Below are 26666 nucleotides of genomic sequence, written 5' to 3'. Positions count from 1 at the left end.
CACAGAGTAACAGCATCACTGCCTGAACCAAGGAATCCTTGTTCCCGAAGAGCCTGCACCTTGCGACTGAATTTCTTGCCTTTGCCTGAGTTTTTCCCTCAGCTGAACTACCAAGGTTCCTATTCATATCCATATCCATTAGTTGGGCAGCTGACAATTTCTCTCCCCTACCTAGCTGCCTAGTTTTATGAAACTTGTATACAGTATATTTGAAAGAGTTTTGACTCTGAGAAACATGACTGAAACAGGTCATTGGGTTGAAATATGCCCCAAAGCAACAGAGGGCAGTGCCAGACAAAAGACACTGAGATCAGCTAGCACTTAAATTCTTACAATCCAGCCAAAATGGATGAAAGTGGCCAATGGAAGAGAACAAGACTAAATCATGAAACTTCTCTGCAAACACCAACACAAATGTCACTTTAAGTATACTGGTTTACACTGGATTTTGGGTGCTAATGTTCCGTGTTCCATAGCCCAGTGTAGCTGTACTTGGCATTAATTCACTACAATAACTGATAAAGAAGAGAGAGAACTGATACTGCCTGCAGGACTCAATGAATTATACTTAACCAGCATATTATTGTAGGCTGATAGTAGAATGTCACATGAACACAGATATAATCAAATTCTGTTTGGGGCACCATTTATTTAAAATACTTCAAGCTCCTTGCTGGCAGAGCAACAACGAATTAGCATGCTATGCTGCACACTTCAATTAAAAAGCAGCCTCATCTTTCCTATTTCCAAGGTACAGCAGAGCAAATCTAATTGTGCCATGCAGCCAGCTCTCATCTTTGCAGAGTAACCAGGGCTTTGGGGTTTTTTTGCTTTTTGTTTTTGACAGATTTGTCATCTTCTGAATGAGGCAATGTAGGCTTTTATGAAACGTGCCTCCTAATTGCAGGCAATAAACATAAACCCAGCCAGCAGCAGAGGCTGTAGCAACTATAGCTGAAGTAAAATGAAAATAAAGGTAAGTAAAGAACCACAAAACAACTTCATTTTGCATATGATCTGAATAGTTAAACCACCAGGATCTGGATTTCAGTGCTCACAAGAGACATACACATTCCGCTTTCAATATCAATTAAAAAACCCCAAACCTAGAACTTAAATCCCGAGATAAAAAAAGATTTTTTTATATTTTGGAGGTTAGAAGGTATGACAAATCAATAAGAAATACTTATATGCCAGGATGTTTTTAACTTTTAAAATATTTGCTTACAGCATAAAGAATCTCTGTTCTTGAACTTAGGCTGAGATCTTTGAATATGAGATTTGTTGCTTTTGACTTCAGATCTCCTTGTTCATACTGATTATCTTACCCTAAGTGAATAGGTAAGTCCTTGTGCTTCCTTTTGTCCACTACTCATTTCCTATTCCTGATACAAGCAATGCAGTACCTTTGGGTAGGAATTGAACAGGGTGAGCCCACAGAACCACAGATATGAACTGCAGGAGGGCAGTTTGGCCAAGCTCCCACTCTGAGTGGGACTAGCACCAACACCAGTGAGGTGTGGCCGTGGCTTTGCCTGTCTGAGCCCTAAAAGCTCCAGGGATGGAAAGTACACGGGCCAGCACACAACATGTTCCTGAACTCCATCACCTTCTTGCAGAATTTTTTCATAAGACACAACTTGAAATACTCTGTCTGGAATTTGCCTCTTGCTATATCATCTGACATGACAGAGAATTATCTTTCCCTCTTTGTAGCTACTCTTGTAGCATTTTTGTCACCACCTTTTGTCACTGCAGCTGTAGGCTGCTCTTTTATTCCATTCATTGTTTTTTACTCTCCACTAGGCCAAGGATACTGGTAATAATGTCACTGATACTAATAGTGACAATAACACTGATATTTTTGAAGGCTTTGGGTATCAATCATCCTAATTGATCTTATTTTAATGTTTCTAGGGATATACACATTACAGTTATTAGACCTGGGGTTTCATCTGGACAACAAAGAATGACACAAAATGTAGCAGAAATGCAAAGGAAAACCCAGATTACCGACTCAATTTAACTATTTATTCATTCTTGGCAGAGCAGCTGGAGAGACTGGCTGACTTTTGGACCAAAAACAAAAGGGCAAAACCCTTAAATTTGTTGATTTCACATGACAGAAATAATTCTGAATATTCAATGCCACCTCTTAGAAGGACAAGTAAAAAAAAAATTAAAACACCTTTGCCTGGTTTCCAGTGAAGGACGAAAGTACACCACAAGTACAACACCAGAAGTTAAACACTGAAATGTGAGTGCTACCATCTCATAGGTTTGATTTATTATTTTCATAATTTTATGCTAAAATTACTACAGTAATGAACTATAATGGGAAAGCTGTCATTTTCAAAAATCTGCTGTTCATCATGTTATCTTTATGTTTACTATGAAATGTTTTGTACACATAGGTTATCTGATTCAAAGAAACCTTGTGTGTTAGTGCTGTTACAGATAATAATGGAAATTCTATTACAATTTTTCATGATATCCCCTTTTATACAGTTGCAGATTGTTACAAAAGAATACAAACCTTAACTTTATTATCATTAATCAGCATTAGTAAATATAATTGACATTTTATACAGAACCAGCTTTAAGTAACTTATTGGCAGCAATACAGATGCCTCTTAATATTACCCTCTGGCTAGCTATGCTGTTTGGGCGCCAGAGTGTCTGCACTAATGACTTGGAATTAAAATCAAATAAAAGCTGAGAACTGTAATTCAGTATAAAACAAACAACTATGCTTAGTACCAATCTTTATATACACAATTCGGATATATCTGGAATTTTTTAAATTTGCAGATGGTATAAAACAGTGGAAGTGTTTGAGACTAGATAACAAAATAGGATAGAGAACACGAATCTGATGTTCCCAGATTTGTACACTTACCCTTAGGCACACCATAGGAATTGGAATGAGGAGAAAAAGTAGACAGTGTAATTAACCTTTCCTTGCCATTTTTTTTTAAACAACAACAAAAAGGCAGAACATTTTAGACAATATAAATAGTAAAAGTACACATTTTTCTGCCCTTATTTTTCATCTCAGCAATTTCTGTAGTTTCCTGAGGATTTAATGTGCTTAGGCATGAAAGGCACCTAATCCTTAAAAAAATTTCCTATGAAGACATGGATTATGTTATCAAAAAGATTTAAGAAAACCTGCTTCACTGTACAACCGGGAAAGCTGCTCTGCCTCTCAAAGCCTCATGCCCTGACTTCCAGATATCAAGTAGTGTTTTTTTTCCAGAGCATATATGAGTCCTCTCTTCCCCACACCACCCATGTATGACCTATTTGACTTCAGCTCTGGGAAAAAAAATTAATAAATTAGGAGTAAAGCCAAAATACTTTCTGGCACTTTTCTATTTTATGATGGGGCCTCCAGGGGCCACCACACATTTAAGCCCCCTGAAGGGCTACTGATAAATCTTGTTGCACACGTCTCTACTTTATCCATTTATCCCCACCCTTTGCTTCAATAATCTACATTTAAAGTCACTATAATTTATTTTTAGCCAACTCTGAAGAAGAACATTAGGATCTAGCCCTTTAAACATGACTTATTTTATTCATATATTCATTTAAAGAAGTCAGTTCTTTTCTAAGCTCTCATTTTGATAAGACAGTTAAGAAAACAAAAGAACGTATTTAAGCAAGAGTAGTAAATATTAAACATTCCAAAGAATACCTATATTGCATGGGAGAGACAGAAATTTTATTATTATACAAATATATATGTATATATAAAGTAATCATCTTCTTGCTTCATGGATCTGATCTCCTCCATGGAGAGTCACAAATCCACACGATAGCCCTGAGTGCTCAGATTTTGCATTTGCTTCTCTGATTTTACAATAGCTGAAAGATATGTAAAAACTCATGTAGCCAGACAGCTCCCTACTGACTACACATCTAAGCCACTTCACATGCATATATTATTCCAACCAGTGAAAGCTGGAAACACGTATGCCTCAAAAAAATAAAAAACCCCATACTTGAAAGGAGCCTGTTTTGGTTTCTGTGCGAAACCCTCAGAGCTCTTCCTGACCAAACTATACCCTTCTACAGAGCACTGTTATCTCAAGTAGGGACAAGCCAATCTGTTGAGTTATTCTCTGCTGAGTGAAGGGTGGAAATTTCTTCAAAAACTTATAAAAATGACTACAATAGCACTTTGTTGTTGAATGCAATTCAGGGAAAAAAGTTAATAATAACTACTACTGCTTTGCTAGTGTTATCCTGGAGGGTTTTTTTGATTCTCTCCCATTTCTAATCATAACTCCAGTAAATGACCACTGGCCATGAAAAGCATCCAAATGACTTTCATTAAAAACAATAATCTATTGCATGGACCAGACTGACATAATTTTGTTCACAGAAAACAACAAAATGTCCAGTTCACTGTTCCCGACAGTATTGCTATGATAAAAGTATACCTGTAGTGTGTCCATAGTTGCAGTGATTACAACTCCTACTGCTTCCCTAGCTTAGGAAAGTTAATGGTTTAGTTATCCAACCACACCTCAGTTCTTAAAAGTGTTGTGTTTAACTGAGGAAGTAAGGATGAATTAAGATGCCCTCTACAAAGAGGTCAAGTGAATAATAGTATCTTGATTTTAGGGTACATAATCATATAATTCCAAAACATATAATTCCCACTCTGCATCTCCTCCCTCTTCTTCTTCCCCTCTCCCTAAAATGTAGTAAGATGGGAATCAAACAGGCTTCATATTTCTGAAATTGTGATGGTCAAAGTTTAGAAATCTCTCCCGGTAGACCGTGAACCAAGATTTTTCAGAGACTTACAATTCACCATATTTGGGCATATTTCAGAGCCAAAACAAATTTCAAACTATGACCAAAACATGCAAAAATCTGAAAACTTCAAAGGGATATTAGTACAGGAATTGGGGTTTGTACACGCCTATTTTCTTTTCATGGGCACACCACCACACATTCTCCTAACTGAAATCATGGGATGTATTGATAAACTGCAACAGATTTCTACATGGCAGAGATATCAGGCACAGGTAATTGCAACCCAAACCATATAAAACAACAAATCTATAGGTTATGGAACATAGGATCCTATAAGAGAAGATGTTAGCTGTACATGGTACTACCAGAATGCATGCCCTCTTCCATGACTCTAAAAGACAGTTAGGTTTATATGTTAAAGATTGTGAAAAGAATCATGCATATATCTCACGTCCTTCAAAATCATTATTGATATACACAGTAGTTACTAGACTGTGATCTAAAAGATACCTACAGGGTACTGAAATGGAAACCTACAAATTCTGTCCAAGTGCTTTTCAGAAATTGTTTGTTTTCATCTTGTTCCTTGTCAAATACATAATGCACTTTTGTTCTAGCAAAACTAAGCATTTTGTACATTCTCAGCTTCTGTATTTTTTTTTCCTTTTAGCACTAAATATTTAAACACATTCAACCTAAAAATCTCAAGCTAGTAATCTGCTGCTTGTGTCTTCCCCCCTGAGGTGTAACTATCAATGTTGCTGAAGGGACACTATAGAGATTGCAGTTACAGTCCTACCTGCCCACAGGCCAGTCCCATGCCTCGCTCCCCCATACCATGAGGACATGATAAATTTAACTCCAGCGCATCAGCACCAGCAACCTATGAAACATGTAGAAGGAAAAAACATGCAGAATTAACTTCAAGTAATGCACTCTTTCCTGTAGCATTTACTGTTCATGCTATATAGATTTCTTTAGACATTTTATTTTTGTTTTTTTTAAAGAGAGAAAGCTATGGTTAGGATACCCTGAAAAAGAACGTGTTGACATTACAGACAGAAATTTCAAAATTTATGTGGTTTCCAAAAATTATTAAGGAAATTAAAGTTAAAAATAAATTTAAAAGAGACAAGGACAATAAAGAGTTCGTTCTGGAAAATGTTAAAAAATTGAATGTAATTGCAGGGCCTTAGAGCAGCACTGAAAGAGAGGTGTTGCTGTGCTCTGAAGAACTGTAACTCAGGAGTAAATTTTTCCTTTCTGCTTTAACGAATTTAGTCTCCAAATTTTCTGCAGGCATCTGTACTGTGTCATAGCTTTTGACATTAAATATTTTTCTTTCTGAAGAACAAGAGAGTAATAAAAAAAGTCTATACAAACATATTATTCACGCTAATTTCTCTTCATCACCCTCTATTAGTTACAATTAAAAAGGCAAGGGAGCCAAGTTGTACAACGGCAGCACAAAGACATGCTTCTCTTCCTTTCTGCTGAACTGCTCCGCCTGAGACAAACATCTCTCCTGTTGCCTTCCACGTGGCTCTAACTAGGATTTTGTTTTGCATTTGCATTTTGTTTTTGCTTATTGAACTGGAGTAACTTTTCCTGCTGTGTGGCCACGGTTCAGCAACTCCCCAAGTGCGTGAGCAGGGGAGAAGCCATCCATCACTTTCAGGAATCCTCCCCGTTCCAGCCAGCTCCACGAGTCTGGCCATGCCGCGCTGCTGTCGGTGCTGTCGGCCTCCCTGACAAGCTGACCTTTTGTATGAATAGGTTGCCCTCCTGCTGAGAGGCACTGCAGTACCTTCTGGGGCTTCTGCTCTCTGGAAAGCCACATCTATTACCTCCTAGGTAGGATCCTACGCATGCGATTAAATATCACTGCTCCTCAGCTGTGAGCTCCAGAGCGTCCCAAACTAGTGTGCTGCTCTCCACAGAGCGGACACCAACAGCTACTTTCCAGAAGAATGTTGTACCACATACGTTACACATCATTGACTGCATTTAAAGAACCACTTTCTTCTAAAGGGGTAACACAAATACAAGCACGGATTGGAAATATCTGTCTTAAAGTTGGATAGCAGTATCACCAAATTAAAAAAGAGGGAACAAATGGCACAATAGAGCCATTCATCTCAGTCAGTTTAAAAGTGGCACTGCTCCTGTCAAGCACAGATTCCAAAAAATGATTTCATGGTCAATTAGGTAAATACAGGTATAAATTGAAATAGTGTCGAAGATTACCAAGCTAACTACTGATAATGTTTAATTTCACTTCCCTAAGTCCCCAAAGTGACTTTTTTCCTCACAGGTTTAAAATGCTCAGAGAAAATAGAGAAGTGTCGTCCCACGTCATCATAGGAGGGCTTGGGACACTGAATAAACAACAATGTCCAAACATTCTGCCATATGAAAACACAAATTCAAAATATACACACCTCTATCCACACATATATAAACATATTTTTAAAAATATTTAATACTTATAAAATATTTAAATCTGAGCTAATGCTAGCAATAATGACAAGCTAATTTTTTTCTTTGCTTAAATATGTTAATACTATGCTATTTATTTCCTCTAGATAATTTATGTGGAAAACACACTTTAATTTAAATATAACAACTTTGCATTCCATTCTGATATAGACACCTTTCTGAATGAAATTATTGCAGTCTTAATCAAGTATTTCTTATACTATTCCCTATGGACACAGGTACATGTTATTAAATAGTTTTTCCCTTCAAATTGAAATTTCAGGTGCATAGTCTGTTTGCTTTTCTGTAAGACTGGACTTATACTATAGGAAGCCTGCTGACTGCTATTATATATGCTGGCTTTCTCAGCTATCATTTTTGAAAGTCTGTATTAAAACTAGAATAGCATTAAATGAGCCCTTTATACTTTAAATATTCAAGAGTTTTATATTCAAAATTTCTTCTGGTGCTGTCAAACTAGCGTGCCTGTAGGCAAGGTAAGATCAAGTTAGGCTCTCAAAGGTAGAATTAAATTTTATCAGGGCATCCGTCATAATATACAGTTTGCTTAAAATGCAAATAAAAAGTATATAGATTCAAAGACTAAAGGCTTTGCAGGTACTGCTTAAAAATCCAAGGGATCATTTTTATGGAACAGATTTCCTTTAAATTTACATTTCCATCACTTTAATGAAAACACAGAATAAACAAATTATAATGGACATGCTTTAAATTCTCATTTTTCTCTTTGAATCTATTTCTTTCAAGAAAGTCCTTACTGCAGCTCTTGTTTTTACGGAGAATTAAAAAAAATATGCAGAAACACAATTAGGAAACCATTACCTCAGCCATTTTTGAAAGTTCAGTCCAGTCCTCCCTGCTATAGCTGCACATGATACTGGCAATCAGAACCTGTAAAGAACATACATGCAATCATTTTAAGCCATGTTACCATATTCTGTAATACAGCCCGTTACTGTGACTCCAGGCTTTAACTGCCACAACCTGCACAAGGGAACTACCAGCTGCATGCCACCAGCTATACAGTGAAATACAGCTGCAGATTTCACTGGGGATGACACACAGTATATAAACTCATGTATTGTATCCCTGTTTTTTAAGATATCTGGGATAGGCTTAATCTGTCACCCCCCTCATCATAACACTTCTCTCGAACCTTCCCATAATGCTGAGGGTTAATGACTCATTCATTTCAGGCAAATACTGAAAAGCACAGTGTAGAAAAATTGTTCAACACACACAGTTGTTGGAAACTGCAAACTCCCAAATTATCTCCATAAGAAAGATGAGATATTTAGTATCTATAGAAGGTAGGGAAAGGTACGTTAAAAAGTAAGGCAGCTATGGAGAAAATTGGACATGGTGAGGTTACATTCTATTCATTTAAAAGGACAATACCACTCATCATCATCATTATTTCCACTATTTCCATTGTTTTGCTCTGATGAATCTCTACAATCAATCTACCACCCACCTACTGGCAGACTACCTACCCATCCACTCTTCTGGTTGATGTTTGCAGGATGGGAGTCTTTTGAGAAGGAAAGGATTTAATAAAGCACCTGCCTTGCCTGCAGGCGCCCATTTGTGTGCACCTCTGGCATAAATATAAGACCAAGCTTTTCATTAAGCACACACAGTCATTACTGGCCATGCTTTTATTTCCCTCTGACAGAGGAAAAAAAAGTCTCTCTCCTATACCATAGTTTTTTTAATTGTGAAAAATCTTATATAGTTTTATATGTTATGACAAAATCTGCTCTGTGTGCTATTTGAATATTCAAGACAAATTGAGTACTCTGGAAATAAAAATCTCTTTTAAAGGACTCTAATTAATTTTTAAAAGCAAAAATTGCAAAAAATCAGTTCAAGAAATTATACATGAGAAAAATATAAAGCAACTGGAATTTAGCTAGAAACTGTATCTTGTCAAATTCAAGCTTTTTTTAAATTAACTAAAGCAAAAAAACCCCCAAACAAACAAAACAAAACAACCCAGCAGCTCAGACACTGACAACTTGATAAAGATTTTCACACTTGCAGTCAAAATCCAAAGTATATCAGAAATTTGCACAATTGAGTTTTAAAACAAATCAAATTTTTTCATCAGGGAAAGTTATAAGACAGCAAGGGTGGCTGACTATATTCATAAGTAGTTGAGTTACATTACATCAAGTGTTATTAATGAAATTTGAAAATTCTGCTGGGAGTGTACAAAAGAGGAGGAACAAGATCTGTGATGTTTCAAAGAGCTCTTAATTAAGACAACATGTTTATTTAATACTGATTAGTTTTAGCATTCACATTTAAAATTAAGTACATACTTTTGACAGAAGCAGTGGTTTACAATAACAGAAATAACTGAAAGCAAAAATTACATTTCTGTCATGACTCTTCATGGGAAAACCATGATCTCAAAGGGATGAATGAAAATTTTAAAATAGTAGGGATTTTATTCTCCTTCCCCCCCCCACTGTTCTCTTATAACTTGAAATGAAACTTAATTCCTAGGTGGAAACAGATCTTCCAGCACTCTGCTAAAAAAACAATCCTTCCTCAAGTGATTAATCTTCCCCAAAATGCCTCTACAAACTTTTCATTTGGAATCAGTAACCATGACAAGAAAAAAAATAATTATCATGGGTGAACATTTAGGGGAACTATCTGTGATGCTTGAGGTTTGAATCTACTCCTAAAATCACACAAAGGAACTTATAAAGAAATCACAGACTGTTATCACCTACTACCTAGAAAGAGAATAGCAAGAAAAAAGAATAATAAGTGATAAATAAGTAATAAACAGAAATTGTATCACATTTCAGCTTCTTAGCCTCTTCTCACTAATTTTTTTTTTTTTTTTTTTTTTTACATCTTTGGTGCCTACAATGCCCTGTACCACATTACCACCCCTGCAACTTTAATGGCCCCAAACAGTATCTCTCGAAAGTCCAGCATATGGCCCAGCCCAGGTGCATCCATGGAGAGCACATCCTTCCTCCTGATTCCTGAAATTTGCAGTGGCAACCTGACATAAGCTTAATTACAGTGGTTTGAGCCACAAGTGCGAGGCCGCACCACGCTTCCCGGCTTACAAAAGTGGGCTGCTGACAGGTCTTACAATGAAGCTGCTGCTAAAGCGTAGTAAGTGGTAAATGAAGGTTGACTAAATTGCAGCTTTGTCATAGCTTGAGTGTGGGCTGCCTGCGTACCGTGCATGATTGAAGCACAGTGGGACCCCTGGCCCTCTCTTTTTTCCAGATCAAAATCATAGCTGGTGTGTGCTGTGCCCTCCTCTTCTTCATCCAAACTGCTATTTTGCCTGTTGCTGAGAGATCCCGCCTGCTCTGCCCTGCGCCCAGGAGCGCAGCAGCCCTGCAGACACTGCTCCTCCCTGACGATCACTGTGACAGATGTCACAGACAAGGTCCTTATGCCCTGACACTACACAGGGTGATCCACAATTTCTCTGAATGCCCATAAAGGGACAAACACATGTTTGTAACATCGGACACTGTTCTGTGTTCAGAATTTTCTTGATCATTCATGGAAGAAAAAGGTCCACAATAAAACTTTTTTTTTTTGTTGGAAGGAAGGGAGATGGAAAAGGGAGGGAATGTAATGCAACAGCTAGGACAGAATTATAAGATGAATATACTGTAGCTAAAGCACCTTGCAAAAAGCTACATTTCACACAATTCTATAACTAATGCATTAGTAGTTGTTCTACTTAAAAGAACACTGACAAGGTACTTCTCCTAATCCTTAAAATATTTTTCTCCCTGTTTATAATAATCCCCTGGAAGCTTAAACTAGAATCTATTTCCCTTGTGAACGTTGTTTTTTTCCCTCTTCCATTATCGTTATGTGGATGTCTCATGAAGGCAATAGCATTAAAAGAAATAAAAAGGATGAGGTTTGTCACCGTGAATGTTTTCAAGTGATCTTTCTTTCCTAGCACACAGAATTCACTGCAAAAGGTTGCAAAACAAAAGGAAGGAGAAAAAAAAAAAACTGGGCCTACTTTGGGTCAGACAATCCTGAGAAAATCTATTTAAAGCCAGACAGCAGTAAAACTCTAGGTTGACAATTACCATTTGTCCTGTACTGACTGCTCTGCAGGGAGTAAGGGAGTTTCAGTACACTCAGTCTGAAAAAAATCTCAGGGGGCTGGATTTAAATGTGAACACTGTCAATTCCCGTAAATTTAGGAAAACTTCCCAAGAGACAGAATGCAATCACAATCCCCTACCCTCATGCCTGTAAGAACCAAATTTATTTTGGTCATCTCACACAGGCCAGAGCCTGTATCTGTTCCTAATTTACTCTTCCAGGTCTCTGTGTAATCTACCTGTACTTCAGGAAATTCAGCCACCGACATAATTTCTGCTTTCTCTTCCCTACCTGTCCTTTCTCACTGCTGTATTAGACTTGAGGGCACTTCTGCATCAAGTGTCCATAGATGCTCCATTTAGACACTGCTGCTAGCCACAACATGCAACCCCTTCTGATTTCTCAAACAGTTGCAAAAATCCCCAGCATTTTATTTTTTATGTGCACAGTCCTTGAAAAAACATAGTCTTAGCATCATCTTTAAGAGACTGTTCCCCTGAAAGCTGTAAAATCAAGAGAAGCTTTCAAGAAGACTGAAGAACTGCTTTTTTAACAGCTACTTGTTTGGGAAGCAGAGATATGGAATAGGATAATTGCTGTGTAAAGAGGGGGTGCAGAGATTGAAGATGACATTAAGAACCATATTTCAATACCCACAAAATTATTGTTGATCAATCTAAACTTCAAAATGTTTTTTTATTTGGGCCATATGGAAAGACCTCAATCCTCCTTTCAAGACATGTTTCTTCTTTCAAAACAATACAGTATAGCCTTGCCACATGACCTGCTTAGCCTGAACAAATGCAAACATTTTTAAACAAAATTCCTCAGGAAGCATTTACTAAGAAGGAACTTAGCACTGAAGATATAAGCTTTCTAAAACAAATTGCAAAAATAACATTATCACTCACCAGTGGAAAAGACACCTACATCCATTCCAACACACAAAGACAGGAGAACTTCTTGCCAGCTGAATCACTGTTTCACAGCATTAAAATCCCCATCAGTCTGAATGAGGGGTACATACACTCAGTTTTGACCACAACCCATACGTTGTAACAGGCCAACTCACTCTGAACTCACTCACTCACAGGATTTCCTGAAGGTTTTGAAACATGTGTAGCTACAACAACATGTAGTCCACCACGCGCTTGTTGAAAAGTTAATAAAGAACGGTTTACGGGGCACTTTTTAGCTATTTCAATGACACGATAAATAATCTTTCAAATATCTACATGGAAAACACGTCTGCTGAGTATGGATTTCTCACAGTTCTTCACACATGCAAGTAAAACAAACTATCTGACCAGAGGCCAGATTCTGCCCTCACAATAGCTCTTAGATGCAGTCTCAACAGCAAAGAGCGCAAGGCAATACCAACAGCACCACAGGATTTTTTGGGTTGGTACAGATGTTACACCTTAACAACTCACACCACTAGCCTTCCTCTGTAACCCTGCCTCTTGCACAGCATCAGGTCCAGGACAAGTCTCAGCTATGCCACATCGTGCCAGCAGAAAAGTTTTTGGAGACTTACTCCTGCTCGGTGCCACTTGTGGCAGTCCAAAATGGTCACTGGCTGGCAAAAAGATCATCCTCAAAATCATCCAGCCAGAATTAACTATGTATAGAACACTTGTAAGTACCCACTGTACAAGACAAGAGTACAACTGCAGTAAATATTCTGTATTGCACAAATATGCTTACATGTACAGCAGTAAAAAACAACAGAAGCACAAACATTTGCTCTTGCAAAAATAACCCTCCAAAATCCAGCCTGATTTTGATGCCTTGTACACCCAACCTGGTTTCTCTTTCTCTGTACATTCTTGTTGCAAATTTTGATTTATTGCAGAACTGAAATAAAAATAAGCTTCTTATTAAAAAATACCTAGAACATCAAATCCCGTGCAATAAGAAAGTTAACAATTGTAAAACCTGTCATGTCCCTGAGAAGCAGAGGAATTATCTTGTTATCAATTTAATAATGGAACATTGAAGTAAATGATGCCATCCACTGACACCAGTAACACTGTCTCTCCTGGGAAATTCATGTTGGTAGGAACTGTCAATCTAGATGGATATGGACATATGAAACATTGTACCTTCAGTCCATAAATCTACTCGTCCTATGCTGCCTTAATAAAAAGATTCTGCATGATGATAAAGACAAGCAATGCAGACTGTCTTGACATTGCTGACCTGCAATTCTGCTTCTCTTCTTTTTTTCTTTTTTCAGGCAATTTACTCTCCAATAAATAATTTAACAAAATAATATAAGAAAATTTAAGTAAAGGAAAATAAGATAAGTAGGGAATATTAGTATATTTATTATGCAGCTGTAGCAAACCTTCCGAATAAAGCCCTTTCTTTGCCTTGTTACTTTATACTGCAATCTCCAGTTTGTTTCTTAAAGTGAAGTGGAAGTGAGATACAACAGATCAAGACACAAATAGGCCAAACATTATCAGCACACAAATAAGTCCGGAGAAGATGATGATAAGAGTCTGAAAATACTATGATTTGCTAACTGTATCACATACAAAAAAAATCAGCATGAGCAGAAAACAGCAAAGATTCTATTCCAGGCTCAATGGAGACACTTATTTTCAAAGGCAGTTATTTTCATATGATGATTCTGCTACTATCAATGAGATCCATCTATTTAATGAGATTATTTGAGTACACTGGGCTACAGCTTCAAATTAAGGTCTAGAGTTGTTAGGATGTAACACCCTCAGACAAACAAAACCCAAAGGTTACGAAGAAATCCATTTTTTTGTAAAATAACAGAATGCTGTGGTTTTGATGGGAGCACAAAGCTAAACGGATTGTTCTTTAGATCGTGCTGCACCTGTAGAAAAACAAGGGAACTACTTGGTTTTGTAACTTCTCCTCTACCATGTCAGACTCAGCACCATATCAGCCACTATCAGGGCAGGAGTTGAGCTACCCCGCGTGTACACATAAACATACAGGCACAGATCATGCACGTGGAAAGTGTGGATAAACGAAAAGCTAACTTAATGAGAGACCAGCTACCCTGAAATATGACTGAAAGTGAAGTGAATGGACAAGAGAAAAAAGAGACCTTCTGATGCATCTCCCATGACTCAGGGCACTGCTTAATTAAAATGTGGTAACTTATGAAGAGTGAAAAAGAGACTATGGAATATGAGTTCCCCAAAACATATACGTATAATTAAAGAAAATATAGCACCTGTATCAAACACTTCAGGAAAGCTCAAATATTTTACATGATTAGAAGAAGTATGTCCATTTTATGACAGATTGTTGAAAATTTCAGTGCTTCAGGTAAACCCTTCAAATTACATTGAAAATTATCTGTTTGGCTGAAGAATTTCTCTGGAAATTTGATAGAATCTTTAGGATTTTATTTTGCATAGGAAACTTATCCTAGTTCAACCTTTAGTCTCTTTGGTAATGAGTGAAAATGAATACATGGATGAATGGCAATTAGCATTACTGAATGGAAAAGACACAAGTTAATAAAGGCTGAATCCAAGAGAAGAGTGAAGACAGATACTAATTTTTTGGCAGTACTTCTCACAAACAATACCTGCAAGCCCTTTTGGAACTGGCATGCCCCTGCTGTATTTCTGTATTTCCACACTGATTTAATATAAAGAGAAAGCAGAGGAGGCCAACACAATATTGGAAAAGCTAACAGAAAAAGGATATATCTAATTCTACAGTATTTCAGACACATGCTATGACCTGTAGCAAAAGCTTTACACCAGGGTACTGACACCTTATTGATTCTCAAGACCACATAAGGAAAACAAGGCTGGCAAAAGGCAACACAAATCTGTGCATTTTTGACTCCACCTCTAGAAATTTTTCTCTTATCAAATTCTCTGCCCAGATGCACACGGTCCTTTTTAACACTGTTCTTTGAGCACCTCGCTAATTGTTGCTCTTTATTCTCACAATAGCACAGGCAACTCTCTGCAGGGTGCCCCTCTGAGAGGGGAAGCCAACTGGAGACAAACATGTTCAAGGCATGTACGCTGCTCCCATGGAGGTAATGAGCAGCTGTTGACTGAAAGGAACCCTAAGATCTCTTCCAGACCTTGACTGCTTCTACATCTATGCAGATATATTTCCCCTATTACTTAGCAGCAAAGCTGCTTAACTTATTAGAAAACAAATTCATCAGAAAATATAAAGAGGCAAAATATGGACTGAACAGCTTCATCACAGTTCCCTAACTCCTGCAGTCAGTCAGCTAGCAATTCCCCAGGTCAAATCTGACTCTTTGCATCTCTGAGAAGTCCATCCTATCTCTTCCCTTGTTCCATCACCCCCAGGGCTTCTTTTAATTCGCTTCCTTGGATTTGAAAGCTCGAGAAAACCAGCAGTATCAGTGCTAGTAGAGGAGAAAATTGTAGCTCAGAGAGGAGGGAGAAAACCCCCTCCCTTTTATACTTCAGAGCCCTGTGATCCCCTTCATCATGTGACATTGCCGGTGCCAAAGCAATGCTTCGAAGGAGTAAATGATTTTGTCAGCCTGGCTGCATCCTCCACAATTCACCCACTCTCTCTCTGTGCACCATTATCCTCATAGTGATATACTGAAAAGCACTGATAATTCACCTGTTTTTGCACAAACTCTTCAGTTAGGCTGTTCTGATAGGTGAGGGCATGGTAATTAAGAAGGTGTGCAGGAACAGGCTATAAGGCTTGTGTCATCTTCAGGAAATTATCTGATGTCTCTAAATACCAGATGCATGGAGGAGACCTATCAGTTCCTTAACACTATTCGCTGCTGTCTGGTCTAGGTATCAGTCTGGCTATTGGACCTCACAAGAAGGAGAGCTTCTTCACAGTCCCAAACCTGCCTGATTAATCAGGTAGCTTCACCTCATGACCAGAGACAATCTGCAAATGTTCACAGGGCTAAAAACATGAGATCATTTCAATAATCAGAGCAGGACCAGTGAATCCGCACCAGAAACTTTCATCTGGAAAACATTTCATATATAAATATTTTTGTAGTGAAAATTATATTAAAAATAGTCCACTCGTAAAGAAAGAAACTACTTTCTGTCAGGCACAGAACTTTTCAAAAAGTGAAGAAGAAAATCCATGTTTTCTGTCAAACTCGATCTCTTCATATATCCTTCTTATCATTCTCTGGTATTTCCCAGCTGGGCCAAAAATTCAGTGAACAACAGTGCCACTATGCACTGAACCTCACGATGGCATGTCTGCAGTGCTCCCATCTGAGATATGATCAGAAAATCCCATGAGTGGGTAGCTTTAAATTTTTTTTTCTATGCAGACATTATAACTTACTTAAGTAGCTTGCTGTTATGTTTGATGACCCAAGTAGTTTTTTGGCTACACTCCAGCAGCAAAGAATATACAAAATAAAGGGCTGGAAGTTGGCAGCTACCTTCTGACTAATCTTTCCTCCTCAACTGCCAGCTCCACCCACTTCTTCATATTTTGGGGAGGCTCATCAGAAGATGCTGAGAAACTGAAAGAGGCCTTACTATTTTCACTGTATATTTGGATGTTTAATAAAATTGTTACCTAACTTGTTCAGCATATTGCTATGTGATTGGACATTTCAGAATTAAAATGCACTGAATAGTCTACAGTATTATAGCCTCATTCAAATGAAAGCACTGTAAGATCTAGTGCTGGTGAGGCTTTTATCGATGACCCAGCTGTGAGTATGCGTGTTCCCAAAAAGATAAACTGAAAATAAATCACGTGAAATGTGGATGCCTCTGGCAGAATCAAAGGCAGAAGTCCTTCTAGGAACCAGAGGGGTTCTGACAGTACAACAATAAGAGAATGCAAATGTAATTCACATGCATTTTTAATGCCCACCCTTTACCTTGAGATGCACACACTGCTCACAGGTAAGAATTTGGGGTATCTATAAAATTCACACGATCTCTAGATTCTCTCATCTGAGCTATAGTTAAATAAAACAATTTGCAAGCATATTCAGATTTTAATACGGTTATAGAGACAGAGCATAAATGGCTAGGTGGCCAAGAATGGTGTGGCTAAGAATAAGTCTATCATGTTCTGACACTGCAGGAAAAGTGATGCAGATTTTTATAAATACTACCTTGAAATGTAGAAATAGAGCTTCAATATATTTTTTTCCAAACCTAAGACCTTAATTAGCTATTATGTATAGACAAAAAAATCAACACAACTACGATTTTATAAAAAAAAATTAAAAGTAAAAATAATTAAAAGAAAATTGAACTTGAAATAAATTAGGAAATCTGCACTTAAAAACATGAGAAAGATGTAAAAACAAACCAGTGAAAAAGCATTCTTCTTGCAATTTGTGAGATTGGGAAGTGCAGTGGTTTCTTACAGCACTTCGCTGGTTTCTTAGAGTTTACATTTAACATATGCGGCTCATAACAAAGGATGTATTTAGGTCTCCTTTAAAGAAGCCTTTAAAATATTTATGTGGGTTTAAGTGTTCAGTAAATAAGTACTTGCTGTCACATTTTTCCCTCAACAATTAAAAGAATAGACCATTTCCACTAGCTATGCATACAAGGTGTCAATGCACAAACAAGTTACTGCTGATTTATGCGTTACCACCCATCGGCACACCTGCAGCAATCGGCTGCTCCAGTGCTCTTTCAAACTCCATAAAATAGGAGGTAAGTCTGGTTTGCTACACCCAAAAGTGAAGAAATTCATATTAACTTGAATCAGTCTGTATTTGCTGCAAGATCCAAAGATGCACAGGGGTAGTTACCATTCTGACACACTGTAATTTGCTATCCCATGGTAATTGGTTCGCATGTATGTGTTGCCATAACCATATATTAGACTAAGACTATATGAAGAGAGCAATAATTTTGCTTTTTGGGTCCTGCTGGCCACCTTATTTTGCGTATTTAGCAGTTGCTACTTAACTTTGATTACTAGCACAGTTTATTAGAACAAAAAAATCCCAAACAAATAAAAATCCAACAAAAACCCCAGGGTGAACTGAGATCTAGAATACGGAAATGTGGCAAATGTGAGAAGTTTGGTGATGAAAACTATGTAAAAGTTTATGGTCATAGTTCTTAAAGTCAATGTGAATAAAAAGTTCAGAAACTATCAGCAGTGTTGAGGGTGTAGATTAAGATCATTTCAGAGCCCACTAAGAATTCTGCTAATCTACATGTTCCTTGCAGTGGATAAGGAAAAAAAACAGCTTGGAACACTTTATTCCCACATTTTGCTCAGAATTTGAGATATTTCCCTAGCCCCCCTCCCCAGAAAGCACAGGAGGCTGGGATATAGTCCAGCTGCTGTCAATCAGACTGAAGAGCTGGCTCTAATTGTGATAGATTCAAGCATGTGCCTCTGCCTTTCTTGTCGAAGCTAGAACATATCTGCATAGAGCCAGCTCTCCTACTATCAGCACAGTTCATAGCAGCAAACTCCGTACTTGCTCCTGAACAAAAATAAACAGTTTGATGGTATAACTGCATCTACACTAGGTTCTGCCAGGACAGCAGTTAGATGCCATTTTATTTTTAGTATTCCTAGCCTACATAAGTATGTGAGCAAGACTTTTAAATATAGACCTAGCCTTCATATTTTTCTTCATTAGAGCTCTAGCAGAATGACTAAAATGTAAACCACATTACAGAATATGCAGAATATGGGCTACAGGAACAGCATATACTTACTACTTTTCATCAGGTATAAATTTGCTGTCCTATTATTATTGTAATATACATTACGTATAAGAGAAAAAGTAGAATTATCTAAATCACATACGCTCAGTGCTTCACAAAAGACTAAAATCGTATCACAGACAGTAAAATGAATGTCAAAGGTATTGTGTGTTTCAGAAGATCAACTTCTATAATTTACCCAATTGCCTACCATAAACATAAAATGGAAACTGGGGAGAAGTATCTGGAGGATAAATTTGGGGTTCTGCACAGGTAGTCAGGCTAGTAGAATTTGTCATTCTTACAAACTTTAGAATTTCATTTTGATAGACTGTTAATAATTTTTAAATTTTTCTGTAGGGGGGTTTATTTTTTAACATTGCCTCAAGGTCATTTTATCCCCACTCAATGATAACTTCTACATCTTAATATTAAAACAATAACTACCCAGAAAAGGGCATTTCCCAGGGAGTAATGACTGGCTGGGAGGAGTTGATGGCCTGAGGCACTGCTGAGGGCCATTAACCCTGGCCAGTTATTAATCTCCAGGAAGTGCCCTGCACCAAGGTTGTTGTTGCTATTTTAAGCACAGATCGAGGGGGGCGAAATGGACATCTTAGTGTACAGGTTTCTTTAACACATGATGCCATTTCCTTTGTTGCAGTTTATGGAGGACATTTCTAGAAAGAGGGGGAATGCTTTTCCTGATACCCAACCAGATTTGACAGATCATTTTGCAGCCCTCTATTGTACACACAGTAACTTATCAAACTGAGAAAACGGTTGGGTTTTTGAGAGATTGTCTTGTCCCTCTAAAGAATAGTCTGCATATTCACACTTTAATAAGATGAACAGAAATATGCAACCCTTCATGTCACTGTCAGTAAAATTACATTCTAGAAATATCTTTTTAATCACGCTGTCTTTATGTTTAGGGCATTTCCTTTGTCAATACTCCTGCTTAATGATCGCTCACAAATCTCTGCAAAAAAGGAATTTTAGCAACAACTGCCAAAGCACATCCTGCTTCAGCTTCAGCTTCAGCTAGCCATTAAGGAGTTTGTCTTTTCCAATAATCAAGCAGATTGGGTCATTTTCTTGGAGATGGTTGGTGAAGTATTTCAGAAACGGCTTTAATTTTCTCCTAGTTCTTACCCTAAGGGTAAAGTTTTAAAGATGTTTTCATAGTCCTCACAGAACTGTGAAAATTGTTCTTTTTTTTGCAGGGATCAATAACTCACTTTTCAAATCAAAAGGATATTCTTAGCATATGTACAAATAGTCCTCTGCCTTACTATTTTTCAAACTTTAGCTGTGAAAGTAAAACAAACAAAATAAGTCATGGCTTTATAGCATGCATAGAAAGAAAGTACAGTTCTGCACTAAACTAGTTTGACAGGTTACTCAACAAAGCAGTAGTTTCCAAGTGAAAAACATAAAAAAAGACCTTCTCACATTTGTCCTCAAGGTCCTAATTTGTCACCACAAACATGTACATCTGAATCATAAATTGATTGTAAAAATCTCACTGAGTTTACTATGTGATCTTATTTTCAGTTACAAATTGCAGTTTTCAGCAAAAGATATGTGCTGTCTTAAAATAAAATTCCCTCAAATTGATGATCAGAGTATGTTTCCATCTCTTTACCAGATCAATATTTTAAAAAAAATACATAATCAAAAAACTCCAATGCAAATGTGGGGTTGGGACCAAACTCTGGGTTGTGGCAGTTGGAGCAAACATTATGACATGTACTTCATGGTCATTTGAAACACGCATGATCAGACACTGCCTCTGGGTAAATTTTTAGCAGACTTTCTGGTGTTTCTATATGTAGGATTGTCTGAGGTGACCCTCTGGAAATGCAGCCTTTCAAATCTTGGTGAACTGAAGACAGCATTTGAATTACAAACCCCTTAGCACATCATTTCAAACTAGTTCAAAATACACCTTCATCTCAGTTTCAGTTCACGAAATGTAGTTACATGTTAATCAGGTTGTCAAAACACAGTAGAGGAACAATGATCCAAAGGTTGAGACAGGACTGGGAGGCAGGAGAGGGTTTCTGATCCTGGGTGCAAACCTAACAGCTCTTTGTGCATTGACAATGGAAATCCATAAGAATGGGTTATGGAGCTCAGTCCTCCTTCTCTGACATGCACCAGCAGCACGTCTCTAGGTCAAGCTTAGAGCAGTATTTCCCTTGAAAATTCTCCCAGCTTTTAAGAAATCTGTGGCACAGGAATTCCCTGAGCCAGAGGTGATGCTTTCAAATAGCTTTTCCAGTAGGTTTTGCTCAACCTGTATGTACCTCTGGGACTGGCAATGCCCTACGAGAATGAGCTCCACAGCTGCAGAGCTATGTGATGAATTATCTCCTATTGCTCATTTCCACCTATCACCCTTCTGGTTCCAATCTAGAAGAATGTGAACTACACAGTCTATTTAAAATGTTAAAAAAAAAAAAAAATCAACACACTGGCATAGTGATGGGCCTTGCTTTGTTCTCTCTTCCTTTCCCAGAAATTCTGTTTGATATGCTTTATTTCAATGCTAGTCAGCATTAAGCTGAAATTTTCATAGTGCTCTCTACTGTAACCTCAGTATAGTTAGCTTACAATCCCTCACTGTACATATAAATTTATTACTGCTTAATTCCATGTGCATACTACATTTTATCTTTAATTTTTTTTTTGGTAGTTCATTGGCCAGTCAGTGACTGAGTGCAAGATCCTTCACAACCCCTTACAGTCAGCTCTCATCTTTATCTCCATACAATACATACTATTATCAGCAAATTTTACATTCTTAAAATTCTCTCTCTTTTCCAGATTGGTAATAAACTTTTTAAATAGCATAGAACACAGTACAGATCCCTAAGAAATCTTCCTGGAGCTCTCTATCCAGTGTGAAAATTGAGTATTTATTCCTTAACATTGTTTCCCATGTCTAACTTGTTATTCATTCATGTAAGTTTCTTCCTCTAATCTTACAGGAACTTAATTTCTTTCCAACTCTTCAGTGGAGGACCCTATCAAATACTTCTGGAAACCCAAGCTCGATTTATTATCTGAGTCTCTCTTGATGTCCTCAAAAAACTTCTTTTTTTTTTAAGGCAAAGCATACTACAAATGGGGTTCTTTACTTTTTGTTTGTTTGTTTTCTTTTTACTAGTTCTGTTTTTCAGAACAATTCTTACCAACTTGCATACAAGGATAAAAGATTTTAGGTCTGTAGTTCCCCAGATCTCTCCCAGAAAAGAGGTGTAACACTGACTCCATGTCACTTCTCTGCTACTTTTCAAGCCTCAAGCACATCTGCTATAGCCAACATGACTATCAAAGTGGAAATGATGAGAATTTCCTGTATTTTCTCTTTTTTTTTACTAACACCTAAGCCTCCAGGAGTGAAAATTTACAGCACCATATTTTGTAGCTCAGTCCCATCTCTATTAATATTCAGGTCATGTGAAGCTTGAACATTTTTTATACCTTGTGGAAGAGTCTTTCCCAGAAAACTTTCTTCCTTATAAGAAAATGTGATCTCAAAGACCCAATACATCAACATTTCTGTTACTAGGCTCTGTTTCTGTTCACTCTTCCTTGCAAATAGAAATTGCTGTACCTACAGAAATGGATAAGCACTTCTGGTGTAAATACACTGTGTAAATCAGAGTTCTTGCTGAATTCCTCCTTAGACTGCACATAGGAAAATGCATCCTGCTGGCTCACAAACAGCTGAATCAGGATCAGGAGCAATGAGGACACCCTCAGGATGGGAGAATGGAAGCTGCCCCGGAACATATAGAGGTATGTTGTTAATGTGTCTGCTGTTCTTTCATATCAGCTCTCTTCCCTCTCTTTTCTAGGAAGCATCTTTCTTTACTGCTTTTTATTCCTCCCTTTTTCTTGTGGTAAATGGAAAAGAAAAAAAAGGAACATGGTCATATGCTCCATGCTCCAAGGTCTCGTCTCTTCTACACACCACAGTAGCCACTGGAAATTGAGGAGTTGTGACCATTCTGGTGCTCCACATTAGCTAGGGTCATGTGGTTTAGTTCCTGGGAAAGGTAATCCATATGAGTACCTTATCCCAACCTCATCTTCCCTTTTCAGCTAGGATTTCCTCTGATGTTAAGGGAATAGGCCTACTGCCAATTTTCTGTAGTGAAAGGGATCTTTTCCATATGGTGAATTTAACAACTGCTGTGTGGGCTTTTTCACCTCCTACTAAGCATCCACCTCATACCCAAGCTGGCTTTAGGAAGTTTAAGCTGCAGCGATAACTTCTGGAGTTTTTTAATGTGATTTGTAGATCTGAAATTCAGATAAAGGAATATAGGTAGCTGTTCTGCACTGCTGGGAACTTCTGGGAGTATGCATTCCCAGCTTGTGGTTCCCTCCCCTTGTGCTCTGTCCTTTTCAGTTCATGTGGAAAAGCATTTGGACTTCCAGCAAGGATCCTCTGATAGGCCTGAGAATGCACAGCAGGTACCATCCCCATTCAGGTGACTATACACTGGTTGGTGTTGGCACCAAGTGAGGTCCACATGGGCATGGCCCTACCTGGTTGTTTAGAAATGTTTTATTCCAAGTTTGTAGGTGTTGAGCTTGTCAAGATGTCTGTGACTTATCACATGGATGCACAGCTCAGAAGGTATTTGGAGTACAAAGTATAATTTCGTTGTGATGGAAATGCAAAGCTATCTATATTAGCCCTAGGAAGAGCAGAACTTTTTATAATCTTAATCAAGTCAGTGACTGGTATCTAAAATGCAAATACTGTGTACTCTGTACAACATCTCACAGGTCTCTAAACATCCATTAAAAGCAAAAGCTATAATAATACCTGCAAAAATACACAGCTTATTACTAATACCTCTAGTGAGAAATCCAACTTTGACCTTCTCCTCACAGTAAAGCTGTGAAGTCTATGATTCCTCTGTATCTTAAACAGTTTTCCACCTAATGTCCCTTAATTTTAAGTCTCAAAGGAGATCTACAGCAATTTTAGATATCCTGGTCAATTCCTTTCAGTAACTAGATTACAAAGTCTACCATTAGTGCAGATTTAGTGAGGAAAAAGGTTTATATAAATAGATAAATTCTGTTCATAGTCTGTGGATGAAAACTACTATTAAAAGTAGAGCTGGTCCAACACATAAGACTGATGATCTCACTTCAGGGATTACTTTGGAAAACTAACCAAACCACTCCAAATAAACTATCCAAATAACTATCATTGCTGTTGCAAATCTATTTCTATTCACTTTATAACTTCACAAAATCTTTTTGAACATTGCATGTTTCTGCAACAAAATTTATTTATAGGAGCAAGGCACTCACATATGCCTATTAAGGTTGTATTTTTTTCCCTCAGTAACACCTTATTTTTCCTATCCTCACAGAGCAGAATTAAACTAAATCTGTTTTTTTTACCTAAATTAGAAAAAAAAATTTCAAACCAAGAACCCACGAGCACCCAAAGCAAACAAAAGTGTCATCCTTATTTCATACTTCTTTGGAAAAAAAACCTGCATAATATAAAACACTATTTACACCATTCCAGGAGATTAAAAAAAATCCCCAAAAAACAACCACCAGCAAAACCCCCACAATGCTACAAAGAAGTTGGTTACCAGCCTGGGATCCAGCGATCTGTTCCCACACACTCTCTAGCATGGCTATTCCCGACAGGTGTTCCTGGGACATTCTGAACAAAATGTTGAATAAAAATATATCTTTAACAGTTTCAGCCTTGAAAAGCTGTTCTCTGCTGAGTAACTGTCAGAGAGACTGTCAGCAACATTCCGCAAGCAGCAGAACAAACATTAAGACAAGAGTTTTCAGCTTAGTTTTGGGGTCCAAGAGTACTTAATGTTTCTAGCAGAAGAGGTTTCTCAATTCAACACATTGTGACACTGATATCTCAATCACAGATTCAGTGTCACAGCTGACAATCTGGTATCCTGTGTACATTCCCCAGAGTCATGGAGGAGAGCAAACTCATTTGTGTTGAGCTTGGAGGCCAAAAAGTTACTTTTAAGACTTCAGTATACTAACATAGCAATGTTGAAAAAAATTCAATTTGCCATCTTCTTCCTAGATCTCAGTTCTTTCTTGTAGTACAAATTTCTCAGACATTTGCTTGGTTGTGATGGACTTCTGTTAGCCTGGTAGGGAATGACATTTCCCCTGCAATCTCTTTTATGAAGTGTCCTGTCAAAGCCCTTTATTTGTACTGCTGTGACCTCCTGCACATGCTCAGACCCAAAGTAATTTGCATACTGAGGTTTTTCATTCATTTGTTTACTTTATTATCATCTACAGGGCACCAGTTACCATTTTAAGAAGGTTTAGAAAGACTATTTGGCAACTGCATCCATCACCCTCTTACTGAACCCTCAGTTCACGTTTTTCTGCAGAGAAGTATTTTACCATTTTTAAACTTTGCTCTTTTCAAGCTTGTTCTCCCCAGTGAAAATGCTAAAGAGATTACCACTCCTTGCTTTACCAGCACACCAAGGTGTACTGCCAATACCAGTATTCACAGTTCCCAGCACAGATAATGGCCGAACTGTAGCTATTGTAAATTACATGAATATAAAATTTTAGCAGTAAGTTCTCCTCCAAGGTTTTATAGTTTTCTTTTCCACCTTCTCAGCCAGTTCCTACTTTTTTGTAGCCATTTGCTAAAGTAAAAGCAATTACTTTTTTCTGCACAGTTTTCATTCCTGATCATATCACTAGGTGAGTTCTACTTGGCTAAATTCATATTTCTTAGGTAAACTAATTTCTTGAATATGCCATAAACTGCCATTTTTTCAGCCACATTTTGGCTGAAAGTACATCAACACACCATATAATCAGGTATCTCCTTGGTGTATGAAAGTGGGACTTACTGTGATATTAGTTCTTTTGCCCCTCTATCTAAAGCACTTTAAATACTGCATGTCCCAATTATAGCCTAGCCTTTTTAACATGAATTGACAACTTTATACCTTTCTCATCTGTGGTAGGTTGACCCCAGTAAGCAGCTAAGCCCCCACCCAGTTACCTGTTCATGTCCCACTTCCAAGTCTCCCCTCTGCCATTCCAAACCAGTCTAAGGAGGCCTCAGAAAGGGAGAGTCTTCCTATCTCACATCATGATGTTGAGGTAATACCTGTATTACATGGGAACAGCTTTTATTGATCACAAATCAATAAAATTGATCTCTATAGCAGGGAGCAAAGAAAACAGATGACCAGGTTATGATTATGGTTTCAGTGATCAGTCCTCTCAAACAAGAGTAATTAAATTTGAGTCTTAAAATTCTGATTATTGATATTTTTCTTTCACTTTTTTCTTGAGTTTTAGACTAATATACTACTATATAAACAACTTTTTGGGGGAAGTGGGGATGCAAAATTTTTCAATAAGGTGTCAGCTTTATACTAATTAAGCAGTATTTTAATATTTAGGCTATGAAATTAAAAAAAATAATTGTTTCATCTTTTCTCACTGTCAAAAAAAACCCAAACAAAATCTATTTTCCAGTGATTACTAACTGCAGAGAATGAAAAGTCCTGTGGTAATAGATGGAATGTGTGGCCATGGCACAGAAAA

At 37.6% G+C, this 26666-nt stretch overlaps 1 protein-coding gene across 9 annotated transcripts in view; it reads right to left on the bottom strand.

The window, feature by feature from the left end:
* The window catches only part of DPYD (dihydropyrimidine dehydrogenase), a 337796-nt gene that overhangs the window by 100464 nt on the left and 210666 nt on the right, over window positions 1–26666 (bottom strand). For all 9 annotated transcript variants that reach the window (XR_010432716.1, XM_064664686.1, XM_064664689.1 and 6 more), the window contains 2 exons: window positions 8092–8160; window positions 5570–5653 (listed from right to left, as the gene is read on the bottom strand). Coding sequence is in view for 8 of the 9 variants with exons in the window: in XM_064664686.1 (XP_064520756.1) it covers window positions 5570–5653; window positions 8092–8160 (153 nt within the window). In the remaining variant the exon portion in view is untranslated. The remainder of the gene's footprint in view (window positions 1–5569; window positions 5654–8091; window positions 8161–26666) is intronic.

The sequence above is a fragment of the Pseudopipra pipra genome, chromosome 9 (genome assembly GCF_036250125.1).
Source record: "Pseudopipra pipra isolate bDixPip1 chromosome 9, bDixPip1.hap1, whole genome shotgun sequence".
In the NCBI taxonomy this organism is placed as follows: Eukaryota; Metazoa; Chordata; class Aves; order Passeriformes; family Pipridae; genus Pseudopipra; species Pseudopipra pipra.
The sequence above is the reverse complement of the archived record's forward strand: the minus strand, read 5'-3'. Positions and strand labels throughout refer to the sequence as shown.